Genomic DNA, 27,993 nt, shown 5'->3' on the forward strand with positions numbered 1-27,993 from the left:
CAAAATCTGGGGCATTTGTGCTGTGAGTCTGCCACAGGGGCTTGCCATGGGCTTTCTATAGCATCCCTTTCTGCCACAGGCAGTTCTGACAGTGATACGACACGTCTGCTGGGTCTGGCAGACAAGCCTGGACCTGCTGCAGAACTCCTCCTTGGGCCTCTCTCAAAACTGGCAGCCTTATCAATGATCACTAAATGGTTGGAGCCTCTGAAGTCCAGATGGGCTCGCTAATCATTGGACCTCCTAATCGTGGTGGGTAGTGCCAGATGTAGCAAATTCTGTCTCGCTTTAGAAGGAATGTAATCACATGCTCCAGGACCACTGGATTCCTAGGAACTTCACCAATGTTAATAGACCGTGAACTTGTGGCAGGATTTATCTCCTACCCTCTGGCATGTAAGTTAGGGTGCTGCTCACTAGGTCCAGTTAGCATAATATCATCGGTGTAATGGAGTAGCATGTTGTCCCGCAGAGTATCGAGATGATCAGGGTCCCTCTGGACCGTATTATGACAGAGTGGGAGACTTGATATAGGGGCAATTCAGCAAGTAGAAACAACTTTTTTTTTTTTTTAAACACTGATTGGCATAGAAAAGAAAGTACCAGGGGCTGTATTGATTTGCTTCTGTAAAGATGCCACATCTAAAATTGCAGCTGCAATCAGCATTGCCATCTGATTAGATTTGCAAAAGCTGCAGTCATTCTGCATGACCCAAGTGGATTCTGCCCTGGCCTAACAGGAAGTTAAATGGGCATGTGGTGGAAATCACTGCCCCGACACCTCTCAAGTCTTTAATGGCACTGATCCCTACTCGTTGATCTCCATGGATATGATTTGCTTTTGGTTTACTGTCATCAGGTGGGCAGGCAGGGGAGGTTTTCTAGTTCTAGTTGCTGCCACTTTGGTCCTTCCTACTCTAAATAGGGATCTGTTGTGGGAATCCTGCTAATTAATATCTTTTTTCACTGTGTGTTCTAGGGCTAGGAAAATAACCAGGGCTAGGTGTGTGGGCCCACTGGACAGATGTGAGATGGATTTGGTTAAGACTCCACGCAGCCCCAGGCCTTAATAAGCTCCTCCTCTGACTCCTGGAGTATAGTGGCACCTTAGGGCTTCAGAGGTCAACCCTCGTTCAGAGCCAGTATCTAATAAGTTCAGAGAGTCTGAGCACTTCCCTTTCCCCAGTGCTCAGTCATGGTAAATGGCTGAGGACCCTCTGGGGAAGCAGAGTGCTGGGACAGATTCACAGCATTTACCTGTGGCCAATTTGTAGGCGTCTCTTTCAAGGGGACTTCAGCTTAGTCCAGGAGCTCTGGGTCTGTGAACCCGCTTGGGCGTGGGATCTGGATAAGAGGCTGTGAGTCCTTGTTACGGGGGTTTTTGTTAGGTCTCTGCCCAAATAGACCCAGACATTTTCTTACTGTATGTCAAGTATCACCATTGTAGGCTGATTTGATGGTCAGTTTACCACTGTCTGAGATTCTAATGGGTCAGAATACTCTGATCACCAAATTGCCCTGTGACTCACTTGTACAGTTAAGTGCTGCCATTGGTCTTTGCTATCCCTAAATTCCTTTGCTCCCTCTGTGATCAGACCCAATTCCATCGTCAGTGTGTCTTCCCACTGTCATTTCTGACCTATAAAGGATCCCGCTGCAGAGCTGCTCAGAGGCGCTGGTGCCCACCCCCCCCAAGGCATGTTTCTTAGGCCCTCCCAGGAGAGGTGGTTTAGGGGGATGGCTGGGCAGATTGCACTTTGCAGAACCATTCCAATGTTTCCAGTTCCCTGAGCTTTCAGACTCTGTCCTCTGTAGCAGTGGTTCTCAACTTTAGTGGCTCATAAGAATTCCCGGGGGGCTTTAAAAATTCTCATGTCCAGGCTATACCCCAGACCAGTTAAACCAGAATCTCTGGGGGTGGATGCAGATGGCTGTAGTTTTTAAAGCTTCACAGGTGAGCCGAATGTGCAGACACTGGAGTCCGGCAGTAGTGATCCTCAGTGTGGTTGAGGCCATCAGCATTAGCATCTCTTGGCAACTCGTTAGAGTTGCACGTTCTTAGTGCCCATCCCAGGCCCACTGCATGAGAAGCTCTGAGGGCAGGGCCCAGCTTTCTGTGTTTTTACAGATCCTTCAGTGATTCCGTTGCATACTAAAATTTGAGAACCAGTGCTCTGCAGTATGCTGGTGAAATCCTAGCGTTTTGACCTCATTAATTAAAGGCCATCATTAAGGCCACATTTCAGTTGGTCAAGCTAGGAAACGTCCAGGTGTTTGAACCTCTGGCCTCCAAGGTGAGAGGCATTGTGACTGTGAGCTGCAGACCTGCTTTTTTAAAAAAATTAATTTATTTTGTTTATTTTTGGCTGCATTGGGTCTTTGTTGCTGAGCGCGAGCTTTCTCTAGTTGCGGCGAGAGGGGGCTACTCTTCGTTGCGGTGCACGGGCTTCTCATTGTGGTGGCTTTTCTTGTTGTGGAGCACGGGCTCTAGGCGTGTGGGCTTCAGTAGTTGTGGCACATGGGCTCAGTAGTTGTGGCTCGCGGGCTCTAGAGTGTAGGCTCGGTAGTTGCGGCGCACGGGCTTAGTTGCCCCTCGGCACGTGGGATCTTCCCGGACCAGGACTCGAACCCCTGTCCCCTGCATTAGCAGGTGGATCCTTAACCACTGTGCCACCAGGGAAGCCCTGCAGACCTGCTTTGTTTTGATTCTCAGGGAAGATTTTTTTTTTTTCCCCCATTGCTTCATTCAGTACCAAGGTCTTGAGGTTCCTTACTGCCCTCTCTTGCAGGCTGGTTCACTTCTTATTCGTACATCCTTGGGGTACCAACTTAATGTGAATGATTTCCTGTGTGATAGCACACCATGCATAAGCCCTAGAGTTTGTGTCTTGTTCCATTTCAAAAGGTCATTTCAAGGTCACAAAGATTCACCCACACGCCTGCAGGGTTAAAGTATCTTGAATGCTTACCTATTTCTTTATTTTCTTGTTTTCTCTCTGTTTGAATATTTTTTAAGTTTCTGTCTTTGAGATTTCCTTAATTTTTTGCCAGTTCAGCTGTGCATTTTGTAAGGATATTTGAAACTATTTTATCTGGCATTTTCCAATTACTTTCCATGGGAGGAATCTTTAGGATATTTTGTCTGCCATCTGCCAGAAATGGACAAAAGAATTTTAATGATTAATCGGGTTTTGAACTACAGATATGTTACAGATTTATTGCAGTTTGACATTGAATTTCTTAACCTGTATAGCAAGATTTCTCAGTATACTTCTCATTCGGAGCTTTTCTGGTGATTGGTGCTTTGTGACACTGGTGTCAGTTCCATGATATAAATGTTGACGGCAGATCTTAGCTGCCGCACAAATGGTCTTTTACCCTAAGATACGGGTGCAGTAGTTTACTGACTTGTTTTGTCAGTGATTCTTTTAAAATGGGAAAACGTCATCATTCCTATGTATCCTTAGAGTGGTCTCTGTGAATTGGATGATTAGCGCTGTGTCTCAGTCAGGATATGACTCGCTAAAGATATGGCAATGGAGACCATCAAAATCTCAGAGGCTTAAAATTCTCTTGCTGCAGGCCTAGGTGGCTCTGAGGGCAGCTGCCCTCAGCATTCCAGGCGGCTTCCAGCTCACGTGGCATCTCCATTCAGCAGGATGCTTTCATGTTTCCTGGGGCAGGGGAATAGAGTAGGGAAAATTGCACGTAGGTGTACATACATCATTTCTACCCAGCCAGTTGGTCAGAGCTACTCACATGGCCCCACCCAACTCCAGGGGAGCTGGGAAGTATTTTTGTGTGTCCAGGAAGGGAGGGGAACTGGACGGCGCAAGTACTGTTTACCGCTTTTGCAGGTTGACTCTGCCTAACTTAAGCATAAAGGGTATTTATTAGGGGAAGTGAGCAAGGTCAGAGACTCCAAGAGGAGGTCTGGAACAGTCAGGACCTGGGAGCCCCAGAGGGCCTTTGGAGCAGGACCCTCTTGGAGTCTTGCTTGGGACCATTGCTAGAAGGAATGAGTGAACTTCAGCTGTTCCTTTATTCTCTGTCACTCGACTCAAGGTTCAGATTTCTGAGCAAGAGCCTTGGCTGTGGGAGGAAAGATGTTTCTGAAGGGAGCCAGGGGCCCTTGCAGGTTCCATGTTTGGAGGGCTTCCCACACAGTGCCTGCTTTGTCGTCCCACAGACCAAGCACAGTACAGGAGAGGTATTTCTTCAAAAGGAAGTTGGGTGATGTTAGGAAGAGGGATTGGGTGACTGTTGACCAAAAAAAGACACATTCTTTTGCAGTTGGAATTTGTTGACATCTAATTAAAAAAAAAAATCCAGGAACTTGATAAAGTTTGTGTACCTACTACTTCCAAACTTTTTCTACGGCTGTAAAAGACTGAGAAATTTACTATGCATTTTATTTGCTTTTCCTGACAGTTCATAATCTTTAAGAGAAAAAATTCCATCAGTTACAGGTTGTTTGTTTACATTTAGGCCTTGACAGGGAAGTGACAAGATAGCAGTCCTTACTTCTCCCTGATTATTTACTTTTAGGAGTTCGATGCCACGTAGTTACCCAATTAACATGCAGAGAATTAGGGATTAAAGTTTACATCCATAGATGCTGTTTTTTTTAAACATCTTTATTGGAGTATAATTGCTTTACAATGTTGTTAGTTTCTGCTGTAAAACAAAGAGAATCAGCTATATGTATACATATATCCCCATATCCCCTCCCTCTTGCGTCTCCCTCCCACCCTCCCTATCCCACCCCTCGAGGTGGTCGCAAAGCACTGAGCTGATCTCCCTGTGCTATGCAGCTGCTTCCCACTAGCTATCTATTTTACATTTGGTAGTGTAGATATGCCAACGCTACTCTCTCACTTTGTCACAGCTTACCCTTCCCTCTCCCCGTGTCCTCAAGTCCATTCTCTACGTCTGTGTCTTTATTCCTGTCCTGCCCCTGGGTTCGTAAGAACCATCTTTTTTTTTAGATTCCGTATATATGCATTAGCATGCGGTATTTGATTTTCTCTTTCTGTCTTACTTCACTCTGTATGACAGACCCTAGGTCCATCCACCTCACTACAAATAACTCAGTTTTGTTTATTTTTATGGCTGAGTAATATTCCATTGTATATATGTGCCACATCTTCTTTATCCGTTCATCTGTCAGTGGACACTTAGGTTGCTTCCATGTCCTGGCTGTTGTAAATAGAGCTGCAGTGAACATCGTGGTACGTGACTCTTTTTGAATTATGGTTTTCTCAGGGTATATGCCCAGTAGTGGGATTGCTGGGTCGTATGATAGTTCTATTTTTAGTTTTTTAAGGAACCTCCATACTGTTCTCCATAGTGGTTGTATCAATTTACGTTCCCGAGAACAGTGCAAGAAGGTTCACTTTTCTCCACACCCTCTCCAGCATTTATTGTTTGTAGATTTTTGGATGATGGCCATTCTGACCGGTGTGAGGTGATACCTCATTGTAGTTTTGATTTGCATTTCTCTAATGATTAGTGATGTTGAGCATCCTTTCATGTGTTTGTTGGCAATCTGTATATCTTCTTTGGAGAAATGTCTGTTTAGGTCTTCTGCCCATTTTTGGATTGGGTTTTTTTTTTTTTTGATATTGAGCTGCATGAGCTGCTTGTATATTTTGGAGATTAATCCTTTGTCAGCTGCTTCGTTTGCAAATATTTTCTCCCATTCTGAGGGTTGTCTTTTCGTATAGACGCTAATGTTAAAACTTTGATATCCAGACATCACCAAGGAGAACTTCTTACAGTGTTGCCACATTGCAACAACATTTTTAGTTATTAGATACAGAATTTTTTTTTTCTTCAAACAGGTTTAGCATCTTTCTGTTCCTGCCTGTTCAGCCTTCTCCTTCTGTCTAGTGTGTTTTCTCTCTCTCAAACTTTTTAAACCAACACTTGTGAAAATGAGAACTTGAAGTTTCAAGTCTACAGATCTGAAATGCAATACCCAAAGAAATCTAAGATTTAATAAAATTGAAGAAAGAATTATGGGGCTCTTCTTTTATGTGCCCGAGCTCTGTTTGGGACATTGAAAATGGTGTTCTAAGAAAGAAAAGGGCTGGGCAAAGTGGTAACAATTGGAATGCTCTGTTCATTTGAGATTGTGGAATGCCTCTTACTTCAGGCATTGGGGAGGAGTACTGAACAGTATCTAACTTAGAAGACTCTGTTGTTGTGATGGCTTTTGCTGTATCTCCCTTTGGGAATAGTTGTATAGGGTTTCAAAAATGTCCCTTTGGCCTAATAAAACACTGGGTCTGGAGTTTAGTTCAGTTTCTCTTTGTAGCTGTTAATTGTATAACCGTTAACATGGACATTTAAAAACTATAATTTGAGAGTTAAGAGCAAGCAAACGCTTTCTGCAAGTTCAGAATATTAGTTTTATAACTGCAGAACTTCTTATTTCATCATCTTCCTGTCTTTCTGCCTAAGAGGCTCAGTCCAGGGTATGTGAGATTGAAGCACATTTGACCTTTTAATGTCGATCTGATGATTTCAGATAAAGCCAAAAGAGGCCTGGCTTCACTTTGTCAGAGTTGTTGTAAAATGGGTTTTGATTTCAAAATAGTTTAGGAAATAGCATTACAATCTTAAATTATTACTAGAAATAAGCAACCCATCATGCCCGTGGTTGCAGAAGGATAGTTTCTATTAGGGTAATAGAACCAGTGATGGCGTAGATATGCCTCAAAGCATAATGATACTAGAAATAAGAGTCCCCCCACCAACCCCCTAATTTTCCTTAGGTTTTCCAAAAACGCACACAATAGTAGCATAATACTTGAATATCCCATTTTTTAAATCTCTTTTAGTTTCAATGTTAGAAGGCCAGGCAAATTTTTTTTTTATAAATTTATTTTTGGTTGCACTGGGTCTTCGTTGCTATACAAGGGCTTTCTCTAGTTGCAGAGAGCGGGGGCTACTCTTCGTTGCAGTGTGTGGGCTTCTCATTGTGGTGGCTTCTCGTTGCGGAGCACAGGCTTCAGTAGTTGTGGCACACGGGCTCAGTAGTTGTGGCGCACAGGCTTAGTTGCTCCTCAGCATGTGGGATCTTCCTGGACCAGGGCTCAAACCCATGTCCCCTGCATTGGCAGGTGGATTTTTTTTTTTTTTTTTTTGCGGTACGTGGGCCTCTCACTGTTGTGGCCTCTCCCTGTGCTCCGGACGCACAGGCCCAGCGCCATGGCTCACGGACCCAGCCTCTCCGCGGCATGTGGGATCTTCCCGGACCGGGGCACGAACCCGTGTCCTCTGCATCGGCAGGCGGACTCTCAACCACTGCGCCACCAGGGAAGCCCACAGTTTTCCTTTTTAATATTAATATTTCTTTATATTTTTATAGAACAAGTGGAAAATCTATACAAATAATATTGCAGGGAAACATTATTTGTTGTGTATTGTTTAGTGGTATCCAAAGTTAATTTTTGCAAGTGAGATGTCATGTTGCTGTGGCATTACTGGCATAGATTATATGATGTTTGTCAATTTACAAGACACTGAGCTCCAAAGCAATTTCTTTTATGCTGGAGGCAGTTCAGTTTTATCTCTTTAAGGGTCTGCAGCATTAAAATGTTTTTAATTTCCTGTGATGCTTACTGATACAAAATGCCAGTGGATGATAAAATGGAGAAAGGCTATATGTCCCTGCTATGAATTTTGTGAAGCAGAAAGTTGGATCTGGATTTTAAATTTAGCATGAGGTTGACTTGAAAAGAAGTAAACCTTTTAGTCTGAGATAATTGTAGATTCACATGCAGTTGTGAGAAATAGTACAGAGAGACACTGGGTATACTTCATCCAGTTTTCCCCGATAGTGACATCTTGGAGAACTATCGTGCAATATCACAACCAGAATATTGACGCTGAGATAGTTAATGAAGAGAACAGTTTCATCCCCACAAGGATCACCCTTATTGCCCTTTATAACAACACCCTCTTCCCTCTGTCTCATGCCCCTCCTTCCAACCCCTGGCGACCACTAATCTGTTCTCCAGTTCTGTACTTCTGTCACTTTGAGGATGTATGAATGGAACTGTATGGTCTGTAACCTTTCAGAGTTGGCTTCTTTTCACTTAACATAATTCTCTGGCTATTCATCCTGGTTGTTGCACGTGTTAACAGTTTGTTACTTTTTTTTATGATTTTTTTTTTGATGTGGACCATTTTTAAAGTCTTTACTGAACCTGCTACAACATTGCTTCTGTTTTATGTCATGGCCCTCTGGCTGCGAGGCATGTGGGACCCCAGCTCCCCGACCAGGGATTGAACCCGCACCCCCTGCATTGGTAGATGAAGTCCCAACCACTAGACTGCCAGGGAAGTCCCAACAGTGTGTTACTTTTTATTGCTTAATAGTATTCCTTAGTATGGCTGTACCACGGTTTATTTAACCATTTACCTGATGAAAGATACCTGGATCATTTCCAGTTTGGTTAGTTACAGATAAAGCTGTTGTAAAATTGATGTACAGATTTGTATGTGGATGAAAGTCTTCATTTCTCTGGGATAAATGCTGATGAGTTTCTGGGTTCTCTGGTAGCTGCATGTTCAGTGGTTCATTTGTGTCTTAGAGGAACTGCCAGCCTACCTGTACCAGTTTACATCCCCACCAGCAATGGTATGAGTGATCCAGTTTCTCTCCATCCTCAGCAGCAGGTGGTGGTGTCACTCTGTTTTATTTTTGTGATTCTGATAGGTGTGTAGTGATGTCTCATTGTGGTTTTAATTTGCATTTCCCTAATAGCCAGTGATGTTGAACATCTTTTCATGTGCTTATCTGCCAGTTGTATAGCTTCTTTGGTACAATGTCTCTGTGCTTTTGGTATCAAATCTACTCTTTACCTAGATTCTGAAGACTTTAGCTTATTTTTTTACTTCTAGTTTTCTGTTTTACATTTAAATCCATGATCCATTTTGAGTTGATATTTTGTATAAAGTGTCAGATGACTTAGGTTGATGTTTCCTTTTTGTTTTTCCTGTGGAGAGCCATTTGCTCCAGCAACATTTCTTGAAAAGATTGACTTCCCTCTGTTGTGTTGCCTTTGCACCTTTGTCACAAGTCAGTGGGCCATACTTGTATGGAGCTAGTTCTAGATTCTCTGTTCTGGTCCATTGATCCGAGTGCCTGTTTCTCTGACGATGCCACACAGTCTTGATTACTGTAGCTGTATAATAAGTCTTGAAATCAGGTGGAACAGTTTCAACCACCTTATTCTCCTTTTTCAAAATTGTTTTGGCTCTTCTGACACTTCTGCTTTCCACATGAATTGTAGGATAATCTTATTGATATCTACCAAAAAAATCTTGCTAGGATTTTGATAGGAATTTCAATAAGCCAAGCTGTCAGTTTGGGGGAAATTGACATCTTTACCGTGAGTCTTACTATATATGAACATAGTATATCTCCTTTTTGTATTCATTTATGAGATGGTCAGTCAGGAGTGGCCACAAGAGTAGAGAGAGGAGAGGCTCAGGAAAATAAAGTTTAGTATGTTTACAGGTCCTAGAGACAGGCATGGCATACAGGCCCATATGGAAAAACGCCAAGGTGGTCAGGAGGCAGAGAAGGGGAGTGCTTAAGCCATAGTCTTTATTGGGGTTTGCACGGGAAAGGCGAGGCAGGATAAACACCTTAGAATTGGCTAGTCTGAATAATTTCAGCAGGCTTTGGGCTATAGGAAGAGTCTCTCGTTGCATGGTACCTGGTCCTGGGATGATGAAGACGAAGAATATTGCCTCCTGAGGTGTAAGGGCCAGATAGAGGAGGTGTGGCTCTGGATTGGCGAGTTTGCATATTAAAGACATGCTCTCCTGGGCCTTTGCTACCTCTAAGAATTGGCTTGCCCTGGGAGGGTAGGGTCATTCTCTCCCCAGCCAGAAAGGTTTTTTTAAGATGTCAAAGCATCATATAGTACAGAAAATAAAATACACAGACACAGACACACACACACACACACACACACACACACACATACATCTTTTCATTTATTTAACTTGTCTTTGATTTTTTAAAAAACAACATTGTTTATATTTATATTATACATAACTTTATCAGTCTAGTGGTGTCATCATTTTACCCATTCAAGTGAAGTATGGAAAACTTACTTCCCTTTTCAACATTTCACCTCCCTCATTTTTATATAGTTGTCTTAAATATATCCTCTAAATACATTTAGAACCAAATCAAGCATTTTCCTAACATTTACTTCAACCATCCAACATAATTTAGAAAACTTAATAGGAGGCGGAAAGCCTATTGTATTTACCTGTATTTTTGCCTACCATGTTTTTGCTTCCTTCCTGATTTTCCAAGGTTTTTTTTTTTTTTTAATAATTTCCTTTCTCTTTAGAATACTTCCTTTATCCGTTCTTTTATGACAGGTATGCTGGTGACAAATTGCTGTTCTTGTAGGTAAAAAGAAAAGGCTGAACATTGTTAATTTCAGATGGGTTCAAGGTAATACTAGTGGATGATCAGTACAGGTTGAAAGAAAAGGAAGACTGTGTGTAGAAGTGACCTGCAAGGGCTAATGTGATGTATATGATTCCTTTTTCCTCCTCAACCACTTTATATGGGGGATTCACTGTGTGTAAGGCAGTGGGTAGTGGGAGTTACACAAGGTGGTATCTGTGTACAGGGGAATACTACTCAGCAATGAAAAAGAATGAACTATGTATAAACATAACAACATGGAAGAATCTCAAATGCATTATGCTAAGTGAAAGAAGCCAGACAAGTAAGAATACATAGTATATGATTCCATTAACGTAAACTCTAGAAAATGCCAACTAATGACAGAAAGGAAATCAGTGGGAGGAGAGAAAGTTAGTGAAATGGAGGGATTACCCGGGGAACTTGAGGAAACACTTGGGGGTGTTGCTATCTTGATTGTGGTGGTGATTTCACTGGGACGTGCATAGGTCAAACATATCTAACTGTACACTTTAAATATATGCAGCTCTGGAAATTCCCTGGCGGTCCAGTGGTTAGGAGTCGGCACTTTCACTGCCGTGGTCCTGGGTTCAATTCCCGGTCAGGGAACTAAGATCCTGCAAGACTCACGGATGGCCAAAAAAAAAAAAAAAAAAAAAATGCAGCACATTGTAGGTCAGTTGTAACTCAATAAAGCTGTTCATAAAAAGCCACATCAACAAGTGTTCCTCCCATGCATGAGTATCGTGCAGCTCCCTGATGTGTAACTCCAAGTTGTTCACGCTCTTGTTTTACAATACGGGACCAGTGATTACATGCTGGGATGTTGTAGCATCTGTCAAATTGCTCTGAAAGTTTTAAAGTGCTCAGTTTCAGTTTTTAAACTTTTTTTAAAAAATGTATTTTATCTTTTGTTTATTTATTTTTGGCTGCATTGGGTCTTCATTGCTGCGCACGGGTTTTTTCCTCTAGTTGTGGTGAGCGGGGGCTACTCTTCGTTGTGGTGCGCGGGCTTCTCATTGCCGTGGCTCCTCTTGTTGCGGAGCACGGGCTCTAGGTGTGTGGGCTCAGTAGTTGTGGCTCACAGGCTTAGTTGCTCCGTGGCATGTGGGATATTCCCAGACCAGTGCTTGAACCTGTGTCCCCTGCATTGGCAGGCGGATTCTTAACCACTGCTCCAACAGGGAAGGCTTAATTAATTTTTAAAGTGAGATATAATTGACATATAACATTGTATTAGTTTTAGCTGTAAGACCTAATGTTTTGATATATGTTCAATTTAAAAACTTATATCTTGTCACAGTAAGAAATCATCTTGTTTGTGCACCATGTTTTCAGCTGCATGCACTGTTTTGGAGCAATGCTTCACACTATTTATACGCAATTTCCCCCATCTCATTCTATATGTATCATTCTGAAACCATTATACCCTACTTCATGGTCACAGTATCATTTGATTAGCCTGTGTTCTGGGGCATACATTCTGGCATGGAGCACATGGGATTTTCTCAGCATGAGTCCTAGGAAGTTAACTAGATCTGATAAAACATGCTGCCGGATTTCAAAGTGGATTATAGTGGAATGTTGGTATAATGTTGCCCCACTTGTATTTTTGAAGGAATCATTTAAAAGTTTCATGCAGTGTAAGAATTTTTCAAACTGGGGTGCGCTGGAGCATCCCAGGGATCTGGCATGGGAAAATCTGTGTTCAGATTCTGGTTTCCAAGTGGACTGGATGGCATGGGGGCAAGCTGCTGCAACTCTCTCAGCCTAGGTGTTCTGGCTTTAAAGATAGAGCAACGGTTCCCTCACAGAAGATTGGCGATATAGTGAAAATGCTTGGTAACCTGATAAGGGCTGTAAGTCGGTAAGTTTATTTCACTGGGTGTATTTGTATCTTCGTCTGGGAGAGTTCCTGTTTTTTTCCTTCAGGAATAAGGCCCGTATATTGAAAATAATTTGGAAACCAGTTCTTAAAAATGCAAGGTGAATTTTGTAGAGTGTCTTGCCTGTTACATATAGGCTAAAGAACCTAGAGATACACATGAAATAATAGACTTTTCCCCTCTCTTTTCAGGCAGTTACTCTCTTAACCGAATTAATTAGGGAAAACTTCAGGAACAGCAAATTAAAACAGTGCCTTTTACCAACCCTGGGGGAGCTGATCTATCTTATAGCCATCCAGGTAAGATTGTCTGGTTAACTCTGTTGTTCTTTGATGTGTTCTGACATATCATGGCGGATATCAAAATCAAAGTTTTTTGATTTTGCCCCTTTGAGCACACCTAAGGAATTTAGGAAAATTTTGACCTCTGGAGGAGAGAGGCTCTCAGTGTCTTTCTGACTCTTCTTCTGTCTCTCCTTGTCTGTCTTCCCTCTCCCCCAGTGCCTCTTTTTCTTTAAAGTGTAGGAGATTCTCAGGCTGTATTTTAAAACCAGTGGACCAGAGTCCCCAAAGTACTTCCTAGGTTGCTGCCATCTTTGACTCCTTCATGCAAGAGGGTCCTGTTGGTTCTCCCAGTGTAAAGGCGCCATTATTATTTAAAACACTGTGTGTAAATATAGCTCTTAACATGGCACGAGAATGTGTGACTGCAGAATTTGACTTCTTATATTTGGGAATATATTGAATAGATATAGATAAATTATGAGTTATTCATTTCATGTGATGCTCTGAGTGTTTTAATGAGTACCAGTAAGTTACAAGTTAATCAAAAGTTCTCTCCTTGTACTTATGTTTTGCTTCTAGAACTTGCTTAAATGTTATATAACCTGAGTATCCTTAGTATCTAAATTGACTTTCTGGATGATCATCATTTTAAGGCAGTTAACTTAATTACTATAAAACATCAGTATTTAAAATCATTTAGTTCCATGCTTAGTATTGATAACCTGTACAGCAAATCTCACCTCCTTAGTCTTCGTTTTCATAAATGTCTTGGCTATTCCTGGCCCTTTACATGTCAGAATAAATTTTAGAATCAGATTGTCCAGTTCTGAAATCATCTTTTGAACCCTACATTGACTATACAGAAATACTGCTGTCTTTGTGATTTTGAGTCTTCTAATGCATGTTCGGGATTGTACTGCATCTATGAGGAAAGTATTAGCACATTTATGATATGTTGTCCTTTAATGCACACAAAAATGGTGTTTTCATATAGTTATATTAAAAGATTTTTCATTTAAGTCATTTAAATTATTGGGTTGGCCAAAAAGTTCGTCATCTTAACAGAAAAACCCAAATGAACTTTTTGGCCAACCCAATATATTTCACTTATAAAGCTTTTGTACATTTAGCTTGGTTGAGTTTATTCTCAGGTAATTTTATATTTTGAAGAGATAACACACTCATGAAACTAGAAAACTTGGAAGTATAGAAAGGTATACAGAGAAGGGTCTCTTTTCTACTTTTGTCCCCCATCTGTGTAGTTCCCCAATAAATAACCAGTACGATTACTTTCTTACTTATATTTACAGCATTAGTTTTGCACAAATGAGCGATTAGAAATGTAGATTCTTACTTTGTCTCATTTTATATAGCAAGTAGAGCAACTTTTTTCACTTAATAGTTACACAGTATTAAAAACAGTGTATGGCGATACATACACTGGAGCTATTTCTTAATAATTAATATGGATGTCTTTCTCAGTTAGTACTTAGAGCTCCCTCCCTCCTCCTCTTGCACTGGAACATTCTCTTGTGTGCTGAGTTTTGTGAAAGACAGTTTTCCTTGCAGTTCTTCGGGGGCGGGGCTGGAGAGTTTATATTGACTTTACTCTTACCTTGGGCCCTGGAGGCCTTGACATCAAAGCTCAAATTTACCAAGTTCTGCAGGCCCTCAGAATAAAAGCAAACTTCAGTGCTCTGTTTATCCCTTCACGCTTGCAGCTAATTTTTGGCTTGATTATTCTTTGATTTCTTGTCAGCTCTCTGAGGCATTTTAAGGATACAGAATAAAACTGCTTTCCTTAGAAGAAAGGTCAGGTATCTCAGACCACAGGAAGTGTGGTCTGCCATCTTATCATGGGTGGGAGTCTAGTCCAATTTTTGGGGGGGGCATGTGTCCCATTTTTTTTTTACCTTTCCCCCCAGCTTAATTGAGGTATAATTGGCATACCATAAACTGCACACGTTTAAAGATTAGAATTTGATCAGTGCTAATATATGTATACATCTGTGAAACCATCACCACAGTCAAGATAATGAAAATATCTATCGCCTCCAAAAGTTTTCTCAGCACCGTTTGTTACCCCTCCCTCCTGCCCCTCTCCCCACCCCCAGGCAACCGCTGATTGCCTTCTGTCATATAGACTAGTTTGCATTTTGTAGAGTCTTATATAAGTGGAATAATGCAGAATCATATTTCTGTTTGTTTCTAAAAGTAGATCTAGAGAATCATTTCCCTTCGTTCTCACTTTAATTGGATGTAAGCTAGGCTGTTTTAATAAAGGGATGGTTCTGTGGCCATGACATTTGACCACATTTTATGATAGCAAACCAGAAAAGGAAGTTATGTCCCTGGACCCACACAAGTCACTAATATTTCATGAGATGAGGCTGTTTGTGGCGTTGTCACTTAGCATATAGGTAAACCTTAACATCTCAGGTCAGTGCTGACGTAGTGAGACTGACCTGAAGTGATATATGTATACGCACACACACATACGTACATACATGCATATCGTATATAATGTAGACACCTAAGTCCTGTCCTTTTGATTCCCTGGTAACACCCTAAGGTTATAAGCATGAGAACAGAAGACCAGACTGTGATTCTGACGAGGATATTATGAGGCAACACACTTATAGTTTACATATTTTTTTTTCTGACTTTTGTCAAGGATACATATCCCATTGAGGCCAGGTATTCTTATATTTTGTCCTTTTTGTCCAGCCCGTAATCATTTCCAGATGATCTCCTTGCTTCACTCTTGTGTCCATTGAAGTCTTCCCCAGACATCAGCCAGAGTGAGCCTGTTAAACCCATGAGACTGCCGTTGTCACTCCTCAGAGCCCTCCCATGCTTCCTGTCTTCCCGGTTGTCACAGCTAAATCTCCAGTTACCTTCTGTGCTCTTGTGAGCTGCCTCCCCAGTCCCCATATGACCTCTGCCCTCACGACCCTCTTACTTGTTTCCTCCTCCCAGGCGCACTGCCCTCCCCACAGTTCCCTGAAACCCCTCGTACCCTGATCCTGCCTCCACACCTTTGCATTTGCTCTTCCTCTTGCTTGCATTGTTTTCCCCCTAGATGTTTACAGTTTCTCTCTGCTCACGTGGATCCCTGCAGAGAGCCTTCTCCTGGCCCTGAGCAATGTGAGATGGAGCCTGACTACAGTCTTCCTCTAACCCCTTAGCCTGCTGTGCTTTTCTTCCTTTTTTTTTTAATTAAAAAAGGTTTTTTATTGAGGTATTTGATGTACATTGATGTACAATGTTGTGTTTAATTTCTGCTGTACAGCAGAGTGACTCAGTTTTTTATATATATATTCTTTTTAATATTCTTTTCCATTATGGTTTATAACAGGATATTGAATATAGTTCCCTGTGCTATACAGTAGGACCTTGTTTATCCATTGCTATGCTTTTCTTTATAGCGCTCATCACTATCTTGACTTGTTTATTTTGTTTAATGAAAAAAAAAAAACTTTGTCCCCCACTAAATACCATTAAGACAGAACGTTTATCTTTCTTGCTCACAGCTGTGTGGCTATTGTTTAGAAGAGTTCCTGGCACACAGTAGGTGCTTTTTTCCACTCATGAACTGCACCACGGCCAATGGGACTGGAGGGGAATGAGCAGGAAGTAGGGCTGCAGAGACTGGCAGGGACGTGACCATGGAGGTCTCCTCGGCCAAGTTGGATGCCTGGGTCTTGATCCTGAGAGCAAGGGGAAGCCGATAAAGTTTTAAGAAGGGTAAGGGTGTCATCTGATTTAAGTGCCACAAAGATGACTCTGCTTTAAATGTGGAGAATAGATTGGAGGATGGTAAGAGAGGCGTCTGGATCCTAACGGAGAGTAAGTGAAGCAGGAGCAGACTTAGGAGAGGAGTGGGCATTTCAGAAAAGAGAATGTCGATAGGGCTGAATGTCCAAGAAAGAGGACCACAGAGTCCCCTGTCTTGAGTGACACGAAAGTCACCGGTAACCCAACAAGAGCTGTTTCGTGTATTTATTTATTTAATGTGGAGTGAGTGAGGCCGAAGAAGTCAGACGGCAGCGTGTTGAGGATTTAGGGGGAGGTGAGGACACTTGAGGAAGTGAACGTAAAGCTTAGGATGGTTGTGGGAAAGAGCGGAGGGGCGAGGGGCTGTTTTGAGAATGGGAGACAACAGGGGGCCAGATCAAGCTGGCGGAACAGAAGGACGTGGAGCTCACTTTCTCCCACAAAGACATCAAAAATACACCTCCAGGGGACTTCCACTGCCGGGGGCATGGGTTTGATCCCCGGTTGGGGAACTAAGATCCCACATGCCATGTGGCCCAGCCAAAAAAAAAAAAAGGAAAAACATCTACATGTAGTTCTCACAGCACATCTGAAAATGGGAGATGACAGTGAGTCTGTTCTAGTGGAAATGGAAGGGATCCCGTGGAGACAGGGCATCGAGCACTTAGGAGCAATAAGGGATGGTCCAGACCCTCGTGACCCTGAAGAAAGCAGGGTGGGAATGGGCTCGTGGGCCCACGTGGAAGGGGTGGAGGAGCCTGTCCTGCTGTAACCACTGGGTATGAGCAGCAGCTCGCTGCAGGTGGAGGTGAGGCAGTAGTTCCTCTCTCATCAGTTCCATGGTCTACGCGGAGGAGGAAAAGTAGGTGAAGTGATGGCAGGGCCATGGGGTTAAAATACTGTGGTCCTTTAGGAGAGGGAATTGGTCAGAGAGAGAAACGGGCCTGGAGAGTGACGTGGAAGGTCCCTGGGCTTAACTGATCCTGGGTCCTTTGTGGACTCTGTGTTCTTGGTGTCACCCCTCCAAGAGCCCAGCTGTCTGAGCGCAGGCCTGGAGAAAACAAGCCACTGGCTCCCTCTAAGGTTGAGTTTCCCCGGGCCCAGGACAAGGGCACTCCAGAGGATGAGGTCATTCAGGCCTTTGGCAAGAGTGATTAAATGATAGACCAGGAATCTAAATGGCTGTCAGGGAGGGTAGGGGATAGACTGGGGGAAAGGGAAGGGGTGGGGGAGGGGAGACGGGGAGCAGAGTCCAGTGATGTTAAGGAAAGGTTGTGGTGGGCCTCCTGAATAAATGATCTGGAAGGGAGGAAAGTTGTGTTTGGAAGTTGAATTGGGTGCTGAATTCACGATTTTGGGGCTGGAGCAGCTCTGGATGGTAATGTCTAGATTATGACCGTATGTGGAATTCCATGATTAAGGGTACAGTTTTAATGGGTCACAATTCTCATCATGGGTATTAAATACTTTTGGATCAGTAAGGTACCAGTTCTAACATTTGGACAATCTTAAAGACACATTCTAAGCAGAAATGAATTTCTTCTGCTATAAAGAGATTATTGTTTTGCACCTTTCTCTGTGGCCCCTGGTTTAGTTTGTGATTTTATTTCATAGGTTCCAGGAGTGTTCTTGTGGTTCTCTCTCTAATTTGGTTCTTCTGTGGAAGAACGTTTCCTGATGTCATTAAAATCAGTGTACCCGCTAATCATAATTGTTGACTTTTATTGAGCTTTGTCTTGCTAGGTAGCATCCTGAGTTATACTAGTTCCTGTGGATTATCCGGAGATATTACTCAAAGCTGTGTGTTCTGTGCTTTCAAATCGTTACAGATAATGTCATACCTTTTAGGTAGGAGTAGCTGTATCATCACCTACAGTTATCAGTGGAATGGCTTCTCTATCGACCAGGTCATACTGTCATTTCTTAGTTCTTTCCATCTAGCTACTGCTGAGGGGATCTTATCAACATCATATACAACATAATGAGAAACAGAAGAAATACCTTGTATGTACAGTGCAGTAAAAGACCCCTCATCAGGTCATAATTGTCAGGCTGTACTTTCAATAGAATGTTAAGAAGTTTTAGGTAGTTTGTATATATGAAACCGAGCCTTTTTCTTGAAAGGGTTAATATCTTTTGTGCTGTTAGCTTCACTGCCTTTCCTTCCACTTCATTTTAGGAAGAAAAAAACAAGAAGCCCCGAGAATGCTGGGCTGTTCCCTCGGCTGCATACACGGTGCTAATGAGGTGCCTTCGGGAAGGGGTAAGCCTCCTTTGTTGTCCTCTGTAGACGCTTGCAATTGTAATAACCCTTCAGGCACTGTGTGAGGATTGTAGCCTGCAGCAGTGCAGGAGCCTGTCAACCAAGCACTGTATTGCTCCTGAATTTAAGCAGTGCCGACAAGCCACTGTGAGCCGGGGACCTACAGTGGATCAAGTGTAAAAACCAACTAACTCTCATTCACTCGTTTAAATGTCTTGCTTTTTAAGAGGTGATAGCAAATATAAACAACCTAACTAGTTCTCAATAACATATACTTAATCCTCCCCTCTCTTTTAAAGTTATCAATACAACAGTTTAACAGGCAAGGTGTATGCAGAGAATTTTCTGCGAACCTCAACATCCCTGTGATTATCTTGTCAGGTTGCCATTTTGTGGTTCAGAAACGGGGAAGCTGCCACTAGTATCTGTTGATTTTAATATTAAGTAGTAATTATTATGTGATGTGGGGTTTTTTTTTCAATTTATTCACATCCCTTCTCATGCTATTGTTAATGGCTGAAAACCAGCCAGCTGACCAAACAACCAACCTGAATACGTAGCTCCTGTGTGTAATTGTGTAGAGGATTTAGTAACTGACCTAGAAGGTTGGCATTTTTCTGTTTGCTTTAAACCTTGACATTGTTTCACCCAAGGCAGAGCCATAAGCTAAAAACATTCCTTAAGGAATGAAAAAAACACATGTCAGAATAAACATCTTTCTTTTGAGTTCATTACTTCATGCGTTATATGGTAATGGAATGATGTCCCAAGTGTAGAAAAATCTCTGCAAGGTTTTCCCCTGGTGATCCAGAAAGGAGGTGTGAACACTTACCCGCCTGTAGGGTTAACTGTGTAGTCATTTGTCACTGTGGGATGTGAATGAAGCCAGTATTCTTTACTTTATCAACAATATGAGAATTAAGTTATTTTTATCTGTAGTCAAAAGACATGTTTGGATTTATCATTCAAGGCCTCAAGCTAGGCACACCTGGGGGCACATGGATGAAGAAGGTGGAATTTCTATTCATGCACAGATCCTACCTGTTGTGGGAGCTAAGATAAAAATATAAAGTGGAATCTGTCAAGTACATTCATGCAAAAGAATAAAATACAGGAGCTCAAAGGAGAAAGGAGTCTTCTAGGAATTTTTTAAATGGTGTAAAGAAATTTTTAAAACTTTGTGTCTTTAATTTATAAAACTTAGATTAATGCCTAGTAAAAGATGATCAATTCTAATCCATGAGGTGGTATCCTTTATTAAATATATCCTCCCCACCCCCTCCTGTGTTTTCATTGAGTACATACTGTAAAGAATAGCGTTTGAGGGCTTCCCTGGTGGCGCAGTGGTTGAGAGTCCGCCTGCCGATGCAGGGGACACGGGTTCGTGCCCCGGTCTGGGAAGATCCCACATGCCGCGGAGCGGCTGGGCCCGTGAGCCATGGCCGCTGAGCCTGTGCGTCCGGAGCCTGTGCTCCGCAACGGGAGAGGCCACAATGGTGAGAGGCCCGCGTACCGCAAAAAAAAAAAAAAAAAAAAAAGAATAGTGTTTGATATACATGTGTATTGTTAACAAATAATAACTGTAAAATAGCGATGTAGCTAATGATATAGTTAATGAATATACACACTTGCCTTTTGTCTTGGTATGTATGACAAGTCTTGTATACTTTTCATTAAGAGGGAGAAAAGTCCAGAACTCTCTAATTTATGAAAATTTTATATGTTTGAAAAGCATTTAAGTGTATGCTTTGGCAGCATGTACACTAATATTGTCCCTATTAAATAAATTCAGAGGTGATCATCCCCCCCTAAAAAAGGATTTCTATCCTTACAAAAATAATTCAATTGTAGCAATTTTTTAGCATATTTGTCTAATGTATTCAGGACATAGTTGAGGTAAAAAAATTTTAAGCCACTTCAATGATTAAAAAAAAAATTTTTTTTAATGTAGAAAACTGTTTTCCCAGCCCCTACTGGTATTTCTGAATGTAGGTTCTTTAATAGTGAAATGTATCTCATATACAGAAGAGTATATGAAATGTAGGAGTATGGTTAAAAGCACACACTCTGACCCACTTACTCTATTTAAAAAAAAAGGGGGGGGGACTTCCCTGGTGGTGCAGTGGTTAAGAATCCGCCTGCCAATGCAGGAGACATGGGTTCGAGCCCTGGTTCAGGAAGATACCACATGCCGCAGGGCAACTAAGCCCATGGGCCACAACTACTGAGCCTGCACTCTAGAACCTGTGGGCCACAACTACTGAAGCCCTTGTGCCCTAGAGCCTGCATGCTGCAACTACTGAAGCCTGCGTGTCGCAACTACTGAAGCCTAGGGCCCGTGCTCCACAACAAGAGAAGCCAGTGCAATAAGTCCGTGCACTGCAACGAAGCCCCCACTAGCTTCAACTAGAGAAAGCCCGCACGCAGCAACGAAGACCCAATGCAGTCAAAAAAAAAAAAAAACAAACAAAAAAAAAACAAAAAACGCCAAGGGAAAGTCACCGGTTGCTTAGAGAATTTTTCTGTCTCCCTCTAGGATTGCAATTTGTACTTTCTTTCAAAGAGTAAACACTATTCTGAGTTCGGTGATAAACTTTCCCAAGGTTTTCTAATTGTTTTCTCTTTTTACTTTCCCAAGTTTTTCTTTATAGTGTTTCCCTTTTTGATTGTATTGCTAAATATTATGTTGATTGAGTCTAAATGTTAAACTCTATAAATGGACTGGCACTGTGTTCTTTTGAGACTTAAGTTTTTTGCTTAAAGTTAGATTGAGATTGGTACATGCTGATTGTGTAAAGTGTTTGTACCACTGAATAGTATGTTGTTGATGTGTGCCTCAGAGACACACGTGTGTATCAGTTTATACTCACACCAGCAGTGTATAGGAGTATCCATTAACTCACATCTTCTTGAACATTTGATATAGTCAGACTTTTAAGTTTTTGTCAGTCTCGTGGGCATTAAATTGTTTCTCAAAGTATTATGTATTATGTAATAATGTATGTATTTTCCTGATTACTAATGATAATGACCATCCTTTTCTATTTATTTTGGTTTCTGTAGTTTTTCCTGTTTTGAAAATGATTGTCTTAATTTTTTCTGTTGCTTTGTAGGAATTCTGCACACCTTCATTCCCACTCTCCCACCCACCCAGCCTATTGTTATAAAATGTTTCAAGTATTAGAAAAGGAAAGAAAACTATAATGATCACCTCTATTTTCATCACCTAGGTTCAACTGTTAACGTTTTGTCCTCTTTGCTTTGTTGTAATATGTGTGTGTGTATATCTTTCCATATGTGTGTATTTATTATTCATTCATTCATTTATTTTCTGAACTGTTTGAAAAAAATTCAGATGTCATGGTACTCCACCCATAGGAATTTTTAAAAAATATATTCTGGGTATTAACTTTTTGTTGTTTATGTGTATCCCAGATACTTTCTAATTTGTGTTTGGTCTTTTCATTTTCTTTACAGTGTCTGTTGATAAGCAGAAGTTCCTAATTTGAATAGAAATTTATCAATCCATCCCTTTATTATTTGTGTTTTTTATATCTCAAGAAAAGCTTCTCTCCTCCAACTTCATTAAGATGGTCTATTACATATTTCTTCTAAAAGTTTTATTTTTCCTTTTTCCCTTTAAAAGTTTAATCTATTTGTAATTGTTTTGTGTGTGTGGTGCTATGTGTGGATCCAGTTTTATTTTTTAAAATAAACATAATCTGTTATCCCAGCATCACTTAATTAAAAGTCCTTCTTCCCCCCATGGCTCTGCAGTGTACCTCTGTCATGTCAACGTGCATGTCTCTTGTCTTTATTTAGTTCTGTTGGCCTATTATCTGTGCCATGCTGTCTAAATTAATAGTATTTATTTTTAATAATTTAAAAATATAGAGGGGCGTTTTTTCTTACCATTTTAATCTTTTTCATGAGTTTCTTAGCTTTTTTGGTCCCTTTTTACTTAAAAAGTTGATTCTAAAAGTTACATGCAAGTTCACCTGTTGGGATGTTGATTGAGAGTATATATCTATGAATAAATTTGAGGAGAATTGGTTGATACTAGTGAAAATGGAAGGCATACTCAGTGAGAAAACTAAAAGGAGAATGACACATTTGGTTTAGAAAACACTGGAATAAGATGATTGAAGTTCCTTTGAATTCCTGATGACATTCAGCTAATGTATTTAATTCATTGCTTAAGGTAACTCTCTCATGTACAGCTCCCGTTCTTTACAGGTAGCATTTATGAAACATATTATGTACTGGCTGGACACAGGAAAGGCGAAAATGATTAAGACACTGCCCTATCTTCATTTATTCGGAAAGAAAATTTTTTTTTATCCCTGGTTCAGTATGCCATTTATTGTTGTTTTGTAACTACATTTGCTTTTTTTTTTTCCTTTTTCTTTCTTGTGTAGTTACTAAGACATTTAAGGCTATTAACTTTCAACCTAGTGTTAGCTGTATCCCATTGTTTTGACATGTAGTGTTTCCATTATTGTTATTTTATAGATAATCCCTAGTTTAAAATTTTATCTTGGTCCAGGGTTGTTTATGAGATGGTTTAAACTTTTTCAAGTGGGTGGGATTTTATTGCCTCTTTTTTCTTTTGTTGCAATAACAAAGTTGCATTACTGTATAGATCAAGAATGTGGTCTGTTCTATTTCTCTTGTATTTTTTTAAATTGTGGTAAAATATATATTTAATACAAAATTTACCATCTTAACCTTTAAGTATATAGATAAGTACATTCACATTGTTGTGCTATCTCTGTTGTTCTTAAATATATTGAGATGTTTTTTTGCCTAACTTAATTGACTTCTTTTTTCACTTTCAAAACTTAGTAATGTACCTTTTTGGACATGGGCCGTTGATTCTGGTTTGTACTCCCTTTTCTCCTCCCTTTAATCTGTGCATTGAGAGAAAAGCGGAATGGAAATTTTACTTTTTTGTTTTAATTGATATGTAGACTTCTTAGAAGACAATTTTAGTTTTAAATTATACATATTGTTTTTGTTCATTGTGCACAGATAACTAGCTTTGCCATGGGAAATTCAGACATGTTTTAAGGGTTTTCCAGTCAAATATCTTGGGACACACTGGGTTAAACAAGGTTGAATAGTTTCGTTTTGTTTGTAGTTAGTACTTTTCAGAGCTTTTATTTATTTATTTACTTTTTTCAGAGCTTTTAATTATGAATCTCCATGGGCGCATATCGAATGCGATGTTTTCAAAGTTATTTGCCCACAGACCTACCTTATCCTGTGGCATGCTGTGAGATCCACTTAGGGAGAAGAAGATAGTCTTACACTGGGGCTGTCATGAGTTTGTTTAAATAGTTTTCAGTAGGTTTTCTCTTTTTCAAAAGGTTACCTAAGAGATTATGACCTTGTTTTCCAACCAGGTCAACCTGTTATGATTTCTATAATTTTAACAATGGTAATAGAGATGTGAGTCAAATGCCTTTGATCTTGTTACAGGTGTAAACGCTCAGGTGGAAAGAGGGGAAGTATTTAGAGTGAGAGACTTAAGGTGGAACACACACACACACACACAAAAAGGAAGATCTGGTATAACTGTTTTAAAAAGAGTGTGGCAGTATAGAAGAAAAGGTACCCATGATGACACTGAGTCATCGTTTCAGAGTTGGGGCTGGCATTTTGGAGACCTTGAGCTGGGAGTCAGAGGATGTGGATTTCAGTCCCAGGTGTGCCACTCTTGAGTAGTTTGATACTGGCCAAGCCCTGGGGCCCCAGCTGATGTTTTGTATAAGGAAAGGTACCTGTGTTGGTTGATCTTCCACATGCTTCTGACTTGGGCCCTCTTTGACAGCTTTCCATTCCATTGCTTTGACCTATTGTAGACAATGGCAAAGAGCAGTTCTCCCCTTGGTATCATTGCTGTATTGATCTCAGGAATATTTGGCATTGAACTTAGATGGCATATGTTCTGTATGTGCATGGAATAGGGAGACTGAGAAAGCTGGCTTTTCTTGAAGGTAGTTATTTTTATCTGGGTAGGTAGCAGCCTCCTGTACAGTGCGCACAGAAGCTGGAAATAGTACCAAGAGTGTTTCCACGTGTTTAGAGGAGATTAATTTATGCATTTGTATCTAATCAACCACCTCTTTTTTTTATAGCTTGCATAATAGTCTGTATATAATTATGGGTGCTGAACTGACACCTGGCATATGTTAAAATGTGAGGTTCAAAACATAAATGGTTGGCTTTATTATTCATTTCTGAACAATAGCTTATTAGATAATTTTGATGTAACAAAATTCTTTTAAGAGGAAATTGAATTTTCAGTTTTAGTGCTTTTTAAAAAAGAAAACTATTGGTAAATTGCTTGTATTTAATTAGGAAAAGATGGGGCTTGAATTAGAATGTATAGAGGTGTTAGCCATTATATGTATTATCTTTGAAGTGTTTTTAGACACTAGTTAACGAAAATGAGAGAGAAGTTAAAATTCTTGATACTGGGTAAAAGTGAAAATGTACAGCTGTATTTTCTGTTTTTGTAACTGTCACAGTTTAAGTTTAATCTTCCTAATAAAGAATGTGTGTGCCGTCAACATTGGGTTCTCTGCGGGTACGCACAGTTCTCCTCGCCTTTATGTAGTGAAAGTGAGCAACGTGTATGTGGAATAGGAATGATGCAGGGTTTCTTGTGTTTTTCCTTTTAATATCACTATTCATAATATTAGGAATGCTGTTATTAGTAGGATGCAGTACTAAGTATGGAGTTACCTAATGTGTCTTGAAGCAAACCTTTGAGAATGGCACAAAGAAGCGATCCTGAGTTTGCACTGAGTAGGGAGTAGACCAGCTTCCAGAGACTTGGTGGGCTAAGAGGCACAAAGTATGGTATGTTCACTGCTAGGGTGAGGTTTATACCTCCTCTTCTCCTGCGGCAGCTAATCTTCAGGGGGAAGCTCCAGGGGGTTCTACGATTTATATTGGTTCGGTTTCTCTGTAAATTTTCATGTTCCTTTAACTGTTTTATCCCATTACATGCTTTGTAAACTTAACAAATTCTACACCTCTTTTGTTTCTTTCTCATTTAATACCTGTCTCTATATTTTTTCTATTTATCTTTTTATTGTTTAATGGTATTGTGGTTAGAGGGAGTGGTATATGTATGATTTTAAATCTTTGGTATTTGTGGATACTTCTCTCATGGCTCAGTATGTATATGTACTTAGGGGGAAAGAAAGGTGAATTCTGCCATTGTTGGGTGATGTGCTTTTTTTCTTATAGTAGCTCAAGCTTGTTAATCTGATAGATAGATATAGATATAAATCTATGTTGATGCTGATTGTTTTTTGTCTGTTTTATCAGAGATAGGGATTTAAATTGTTTTTCAGCTTTATTGAGGTATGATTGACATAAAATTGTAAGATATTTAAAGTGTACAAAGTGATGATTTGATATATGCATACATTGTGAAAGGATTCCCCCACTGAGCTAACACATCAGTCGTCTCATGTTTTATCCCGTTAACCTTTTTGGGGGGTTGGGGTGAGAACATTTAAATTCTTCTCTTTTAGCAAATTTCAATTATACTATATGGTGTTATCAACTAGAGTCACATTGTTTTACATTACATCCCCAGACTTTATTCATCTTACAGGTGAAAATTTGTACCTTTTTACCAACCTGTCCCTATTTTCCTCACTTTTACCTTTGTTTTTTTTTTTTGTTTGTTTTTTTAAGAATGTCCCTTTTCTTTCTTTCTTAAATTTACTTTTTAATATTTATTTATTTATTTTTACTTTTGGCTGCATTGGGTCTTTGTTGCTGCGCATGGACTTTCTCTAGTTGCGGCCAGTGGGGGCTACCCTTTGTTGTGGTGCTAGGGCTTCTCATCGCGGTGTTAGGGCTTCTCATCGCGGTGGCTCCTCCTGTTGTGGAGCACAGGCTCTAGGCGCGTTGGCTTCAGTAGTTGTGTCTCATGGGCCCTCGAGTGCAGGTTCAGTAGTTGTGGCACATAGTTGCTCCGTGGCATGTGGGATCTTCCGAGACCAGGGCTTGAACCCGTGTCCTCTGCATTGGCAGGTGGATTCTTAACCACTGCGCCACCAGGGAAGTCCCTTACCCTCTTACCGCTGCGGCCTCTCCCGTTGCGGAGCACAGGCTCCGGACGCACAGGCTCAGTGGCCGTGGCCCACAGCCCCAGCCGCTCCGCGGCACGTGGGATCCTCCCGGACCAGGGCACGAACCCACGTCCCCTGCATCGGCAGGCGGACTCTCAACCACTGCACCACCAGGGAAGCCCTTTACCTTTGTTTTTGAAAGGTGTTATTGTTGGATATAGATTTATAGGTTGACAGTTATCTTTTTTCTTTTTCTTTTGGTACTTTAAAGATTGTTCCACTCTCTTCTGGTTTTCATTGCTTCTGATGAGAAGTCTCCTGTCATCCTTATTTTTGTTAGGTTATGTGTTAGATAATCTCTACATAATGTGTCTTTTTACTCTAGCTGCTTTTACAGGTTTCTCTTTATTACTGGTCTTTAGCAGTTTGATGATGATGTACCTTGGTGTGACTTTTCTTTTTTCTACTTGAGGTTCATTGAGTTTCTTAGAGTGTGAATTATTAATTTTCATAAATTTGAAAAAATTTCAGCCAGTAGTTCTTCAAACAAATATTTTTTCTGCCTCCCTCTGCCCCCTTTTGGGATTCTCATTGCACATACATTAGGTTGTTTGAAGTTGTCCCACAGTTCACTGATGTTCCAATGCTTTTTTCTTTTTTACCCAGTCTTATTTCTTTCTGTGTTTATTTTGGATAGTTGTTTCTTTTTTTTCTTTCTTCTTCTTCTTCTTTTTTTTTTTTTTTTTGTTAAGTGTTGTGTCTTCACTAATCTTCACTAATCATTGAGTCTGCAGAGCCTAATATGTTAATCCATTTCAGTGTATTTTTCATATAAGACATTATAATCTCTAGCCCTTTGATTTGGGTCATTTTTTAATTTTCTATTTCTTTCCTTATGCCTCTTTCTTTCTTCTTGAGTGTATGGACTGTATTTATAGTAGCCATTTAAATACTTTTTTCTTATTCTGTCACCTGTGTCATTTCCCTTAATTAAATTTTCTTTTTATGAGTCATATTTTCCTGCTTTTTAGTGTGTGTGAATTTAATTGGATGTCAGACGTCGTGATTTTTATGTTGGGCACTTTTGTTTCTTTATAGCCTTTTAAGTACTTTTGTGCTTTTTCTTGGACTCATTTAAGTTACCTGGAAACAGCTTGATCCTTTTTGAGACTTTTAAGCATTGTTAGAACAATCCAGAACAGCCTTTAGTCTAAGGGTTAAT

At 40.6% G+C, this 27,993-nt stretch overlaps 1 protein-coding gene across 1 annotated transcript in view; it reads left to right on the forward strand.

Annotated features, from left to right (window-relative positions):
- The window catches only part of ULK4 (unc-51 like kinase 4), a 513,951-nt gene that overhangs the window by 77,526 nt on the left and 408,432 nt on the right, over positions 1–27,993 (forward strand). The window contains exons 18-19 of the mRNA XM_082664206.1: positions 12,543–12,650; positions 18,592–18,675. Coding sequence (XP_082520332.1) covers positions 12,543–12,650; positions 18,592–18,675 — 192 coding nt within the window. The remainder of the gene's footprint in view (positions 1–12,542; positions 12,651–18,591; positions 18,676–27,993) is intronic.

Source organism: Grampus griseus (genome assembly GCF_964374135.1).
Source record: "Grampus griseus genome assembly, chromosome: 10".
NCBI classification, from domain to species: Eukaryota; Metazoa; Chordata; class Mammalia; order Artiodactyla; family Delphinidae; genus Grampus; species Grampus griseus.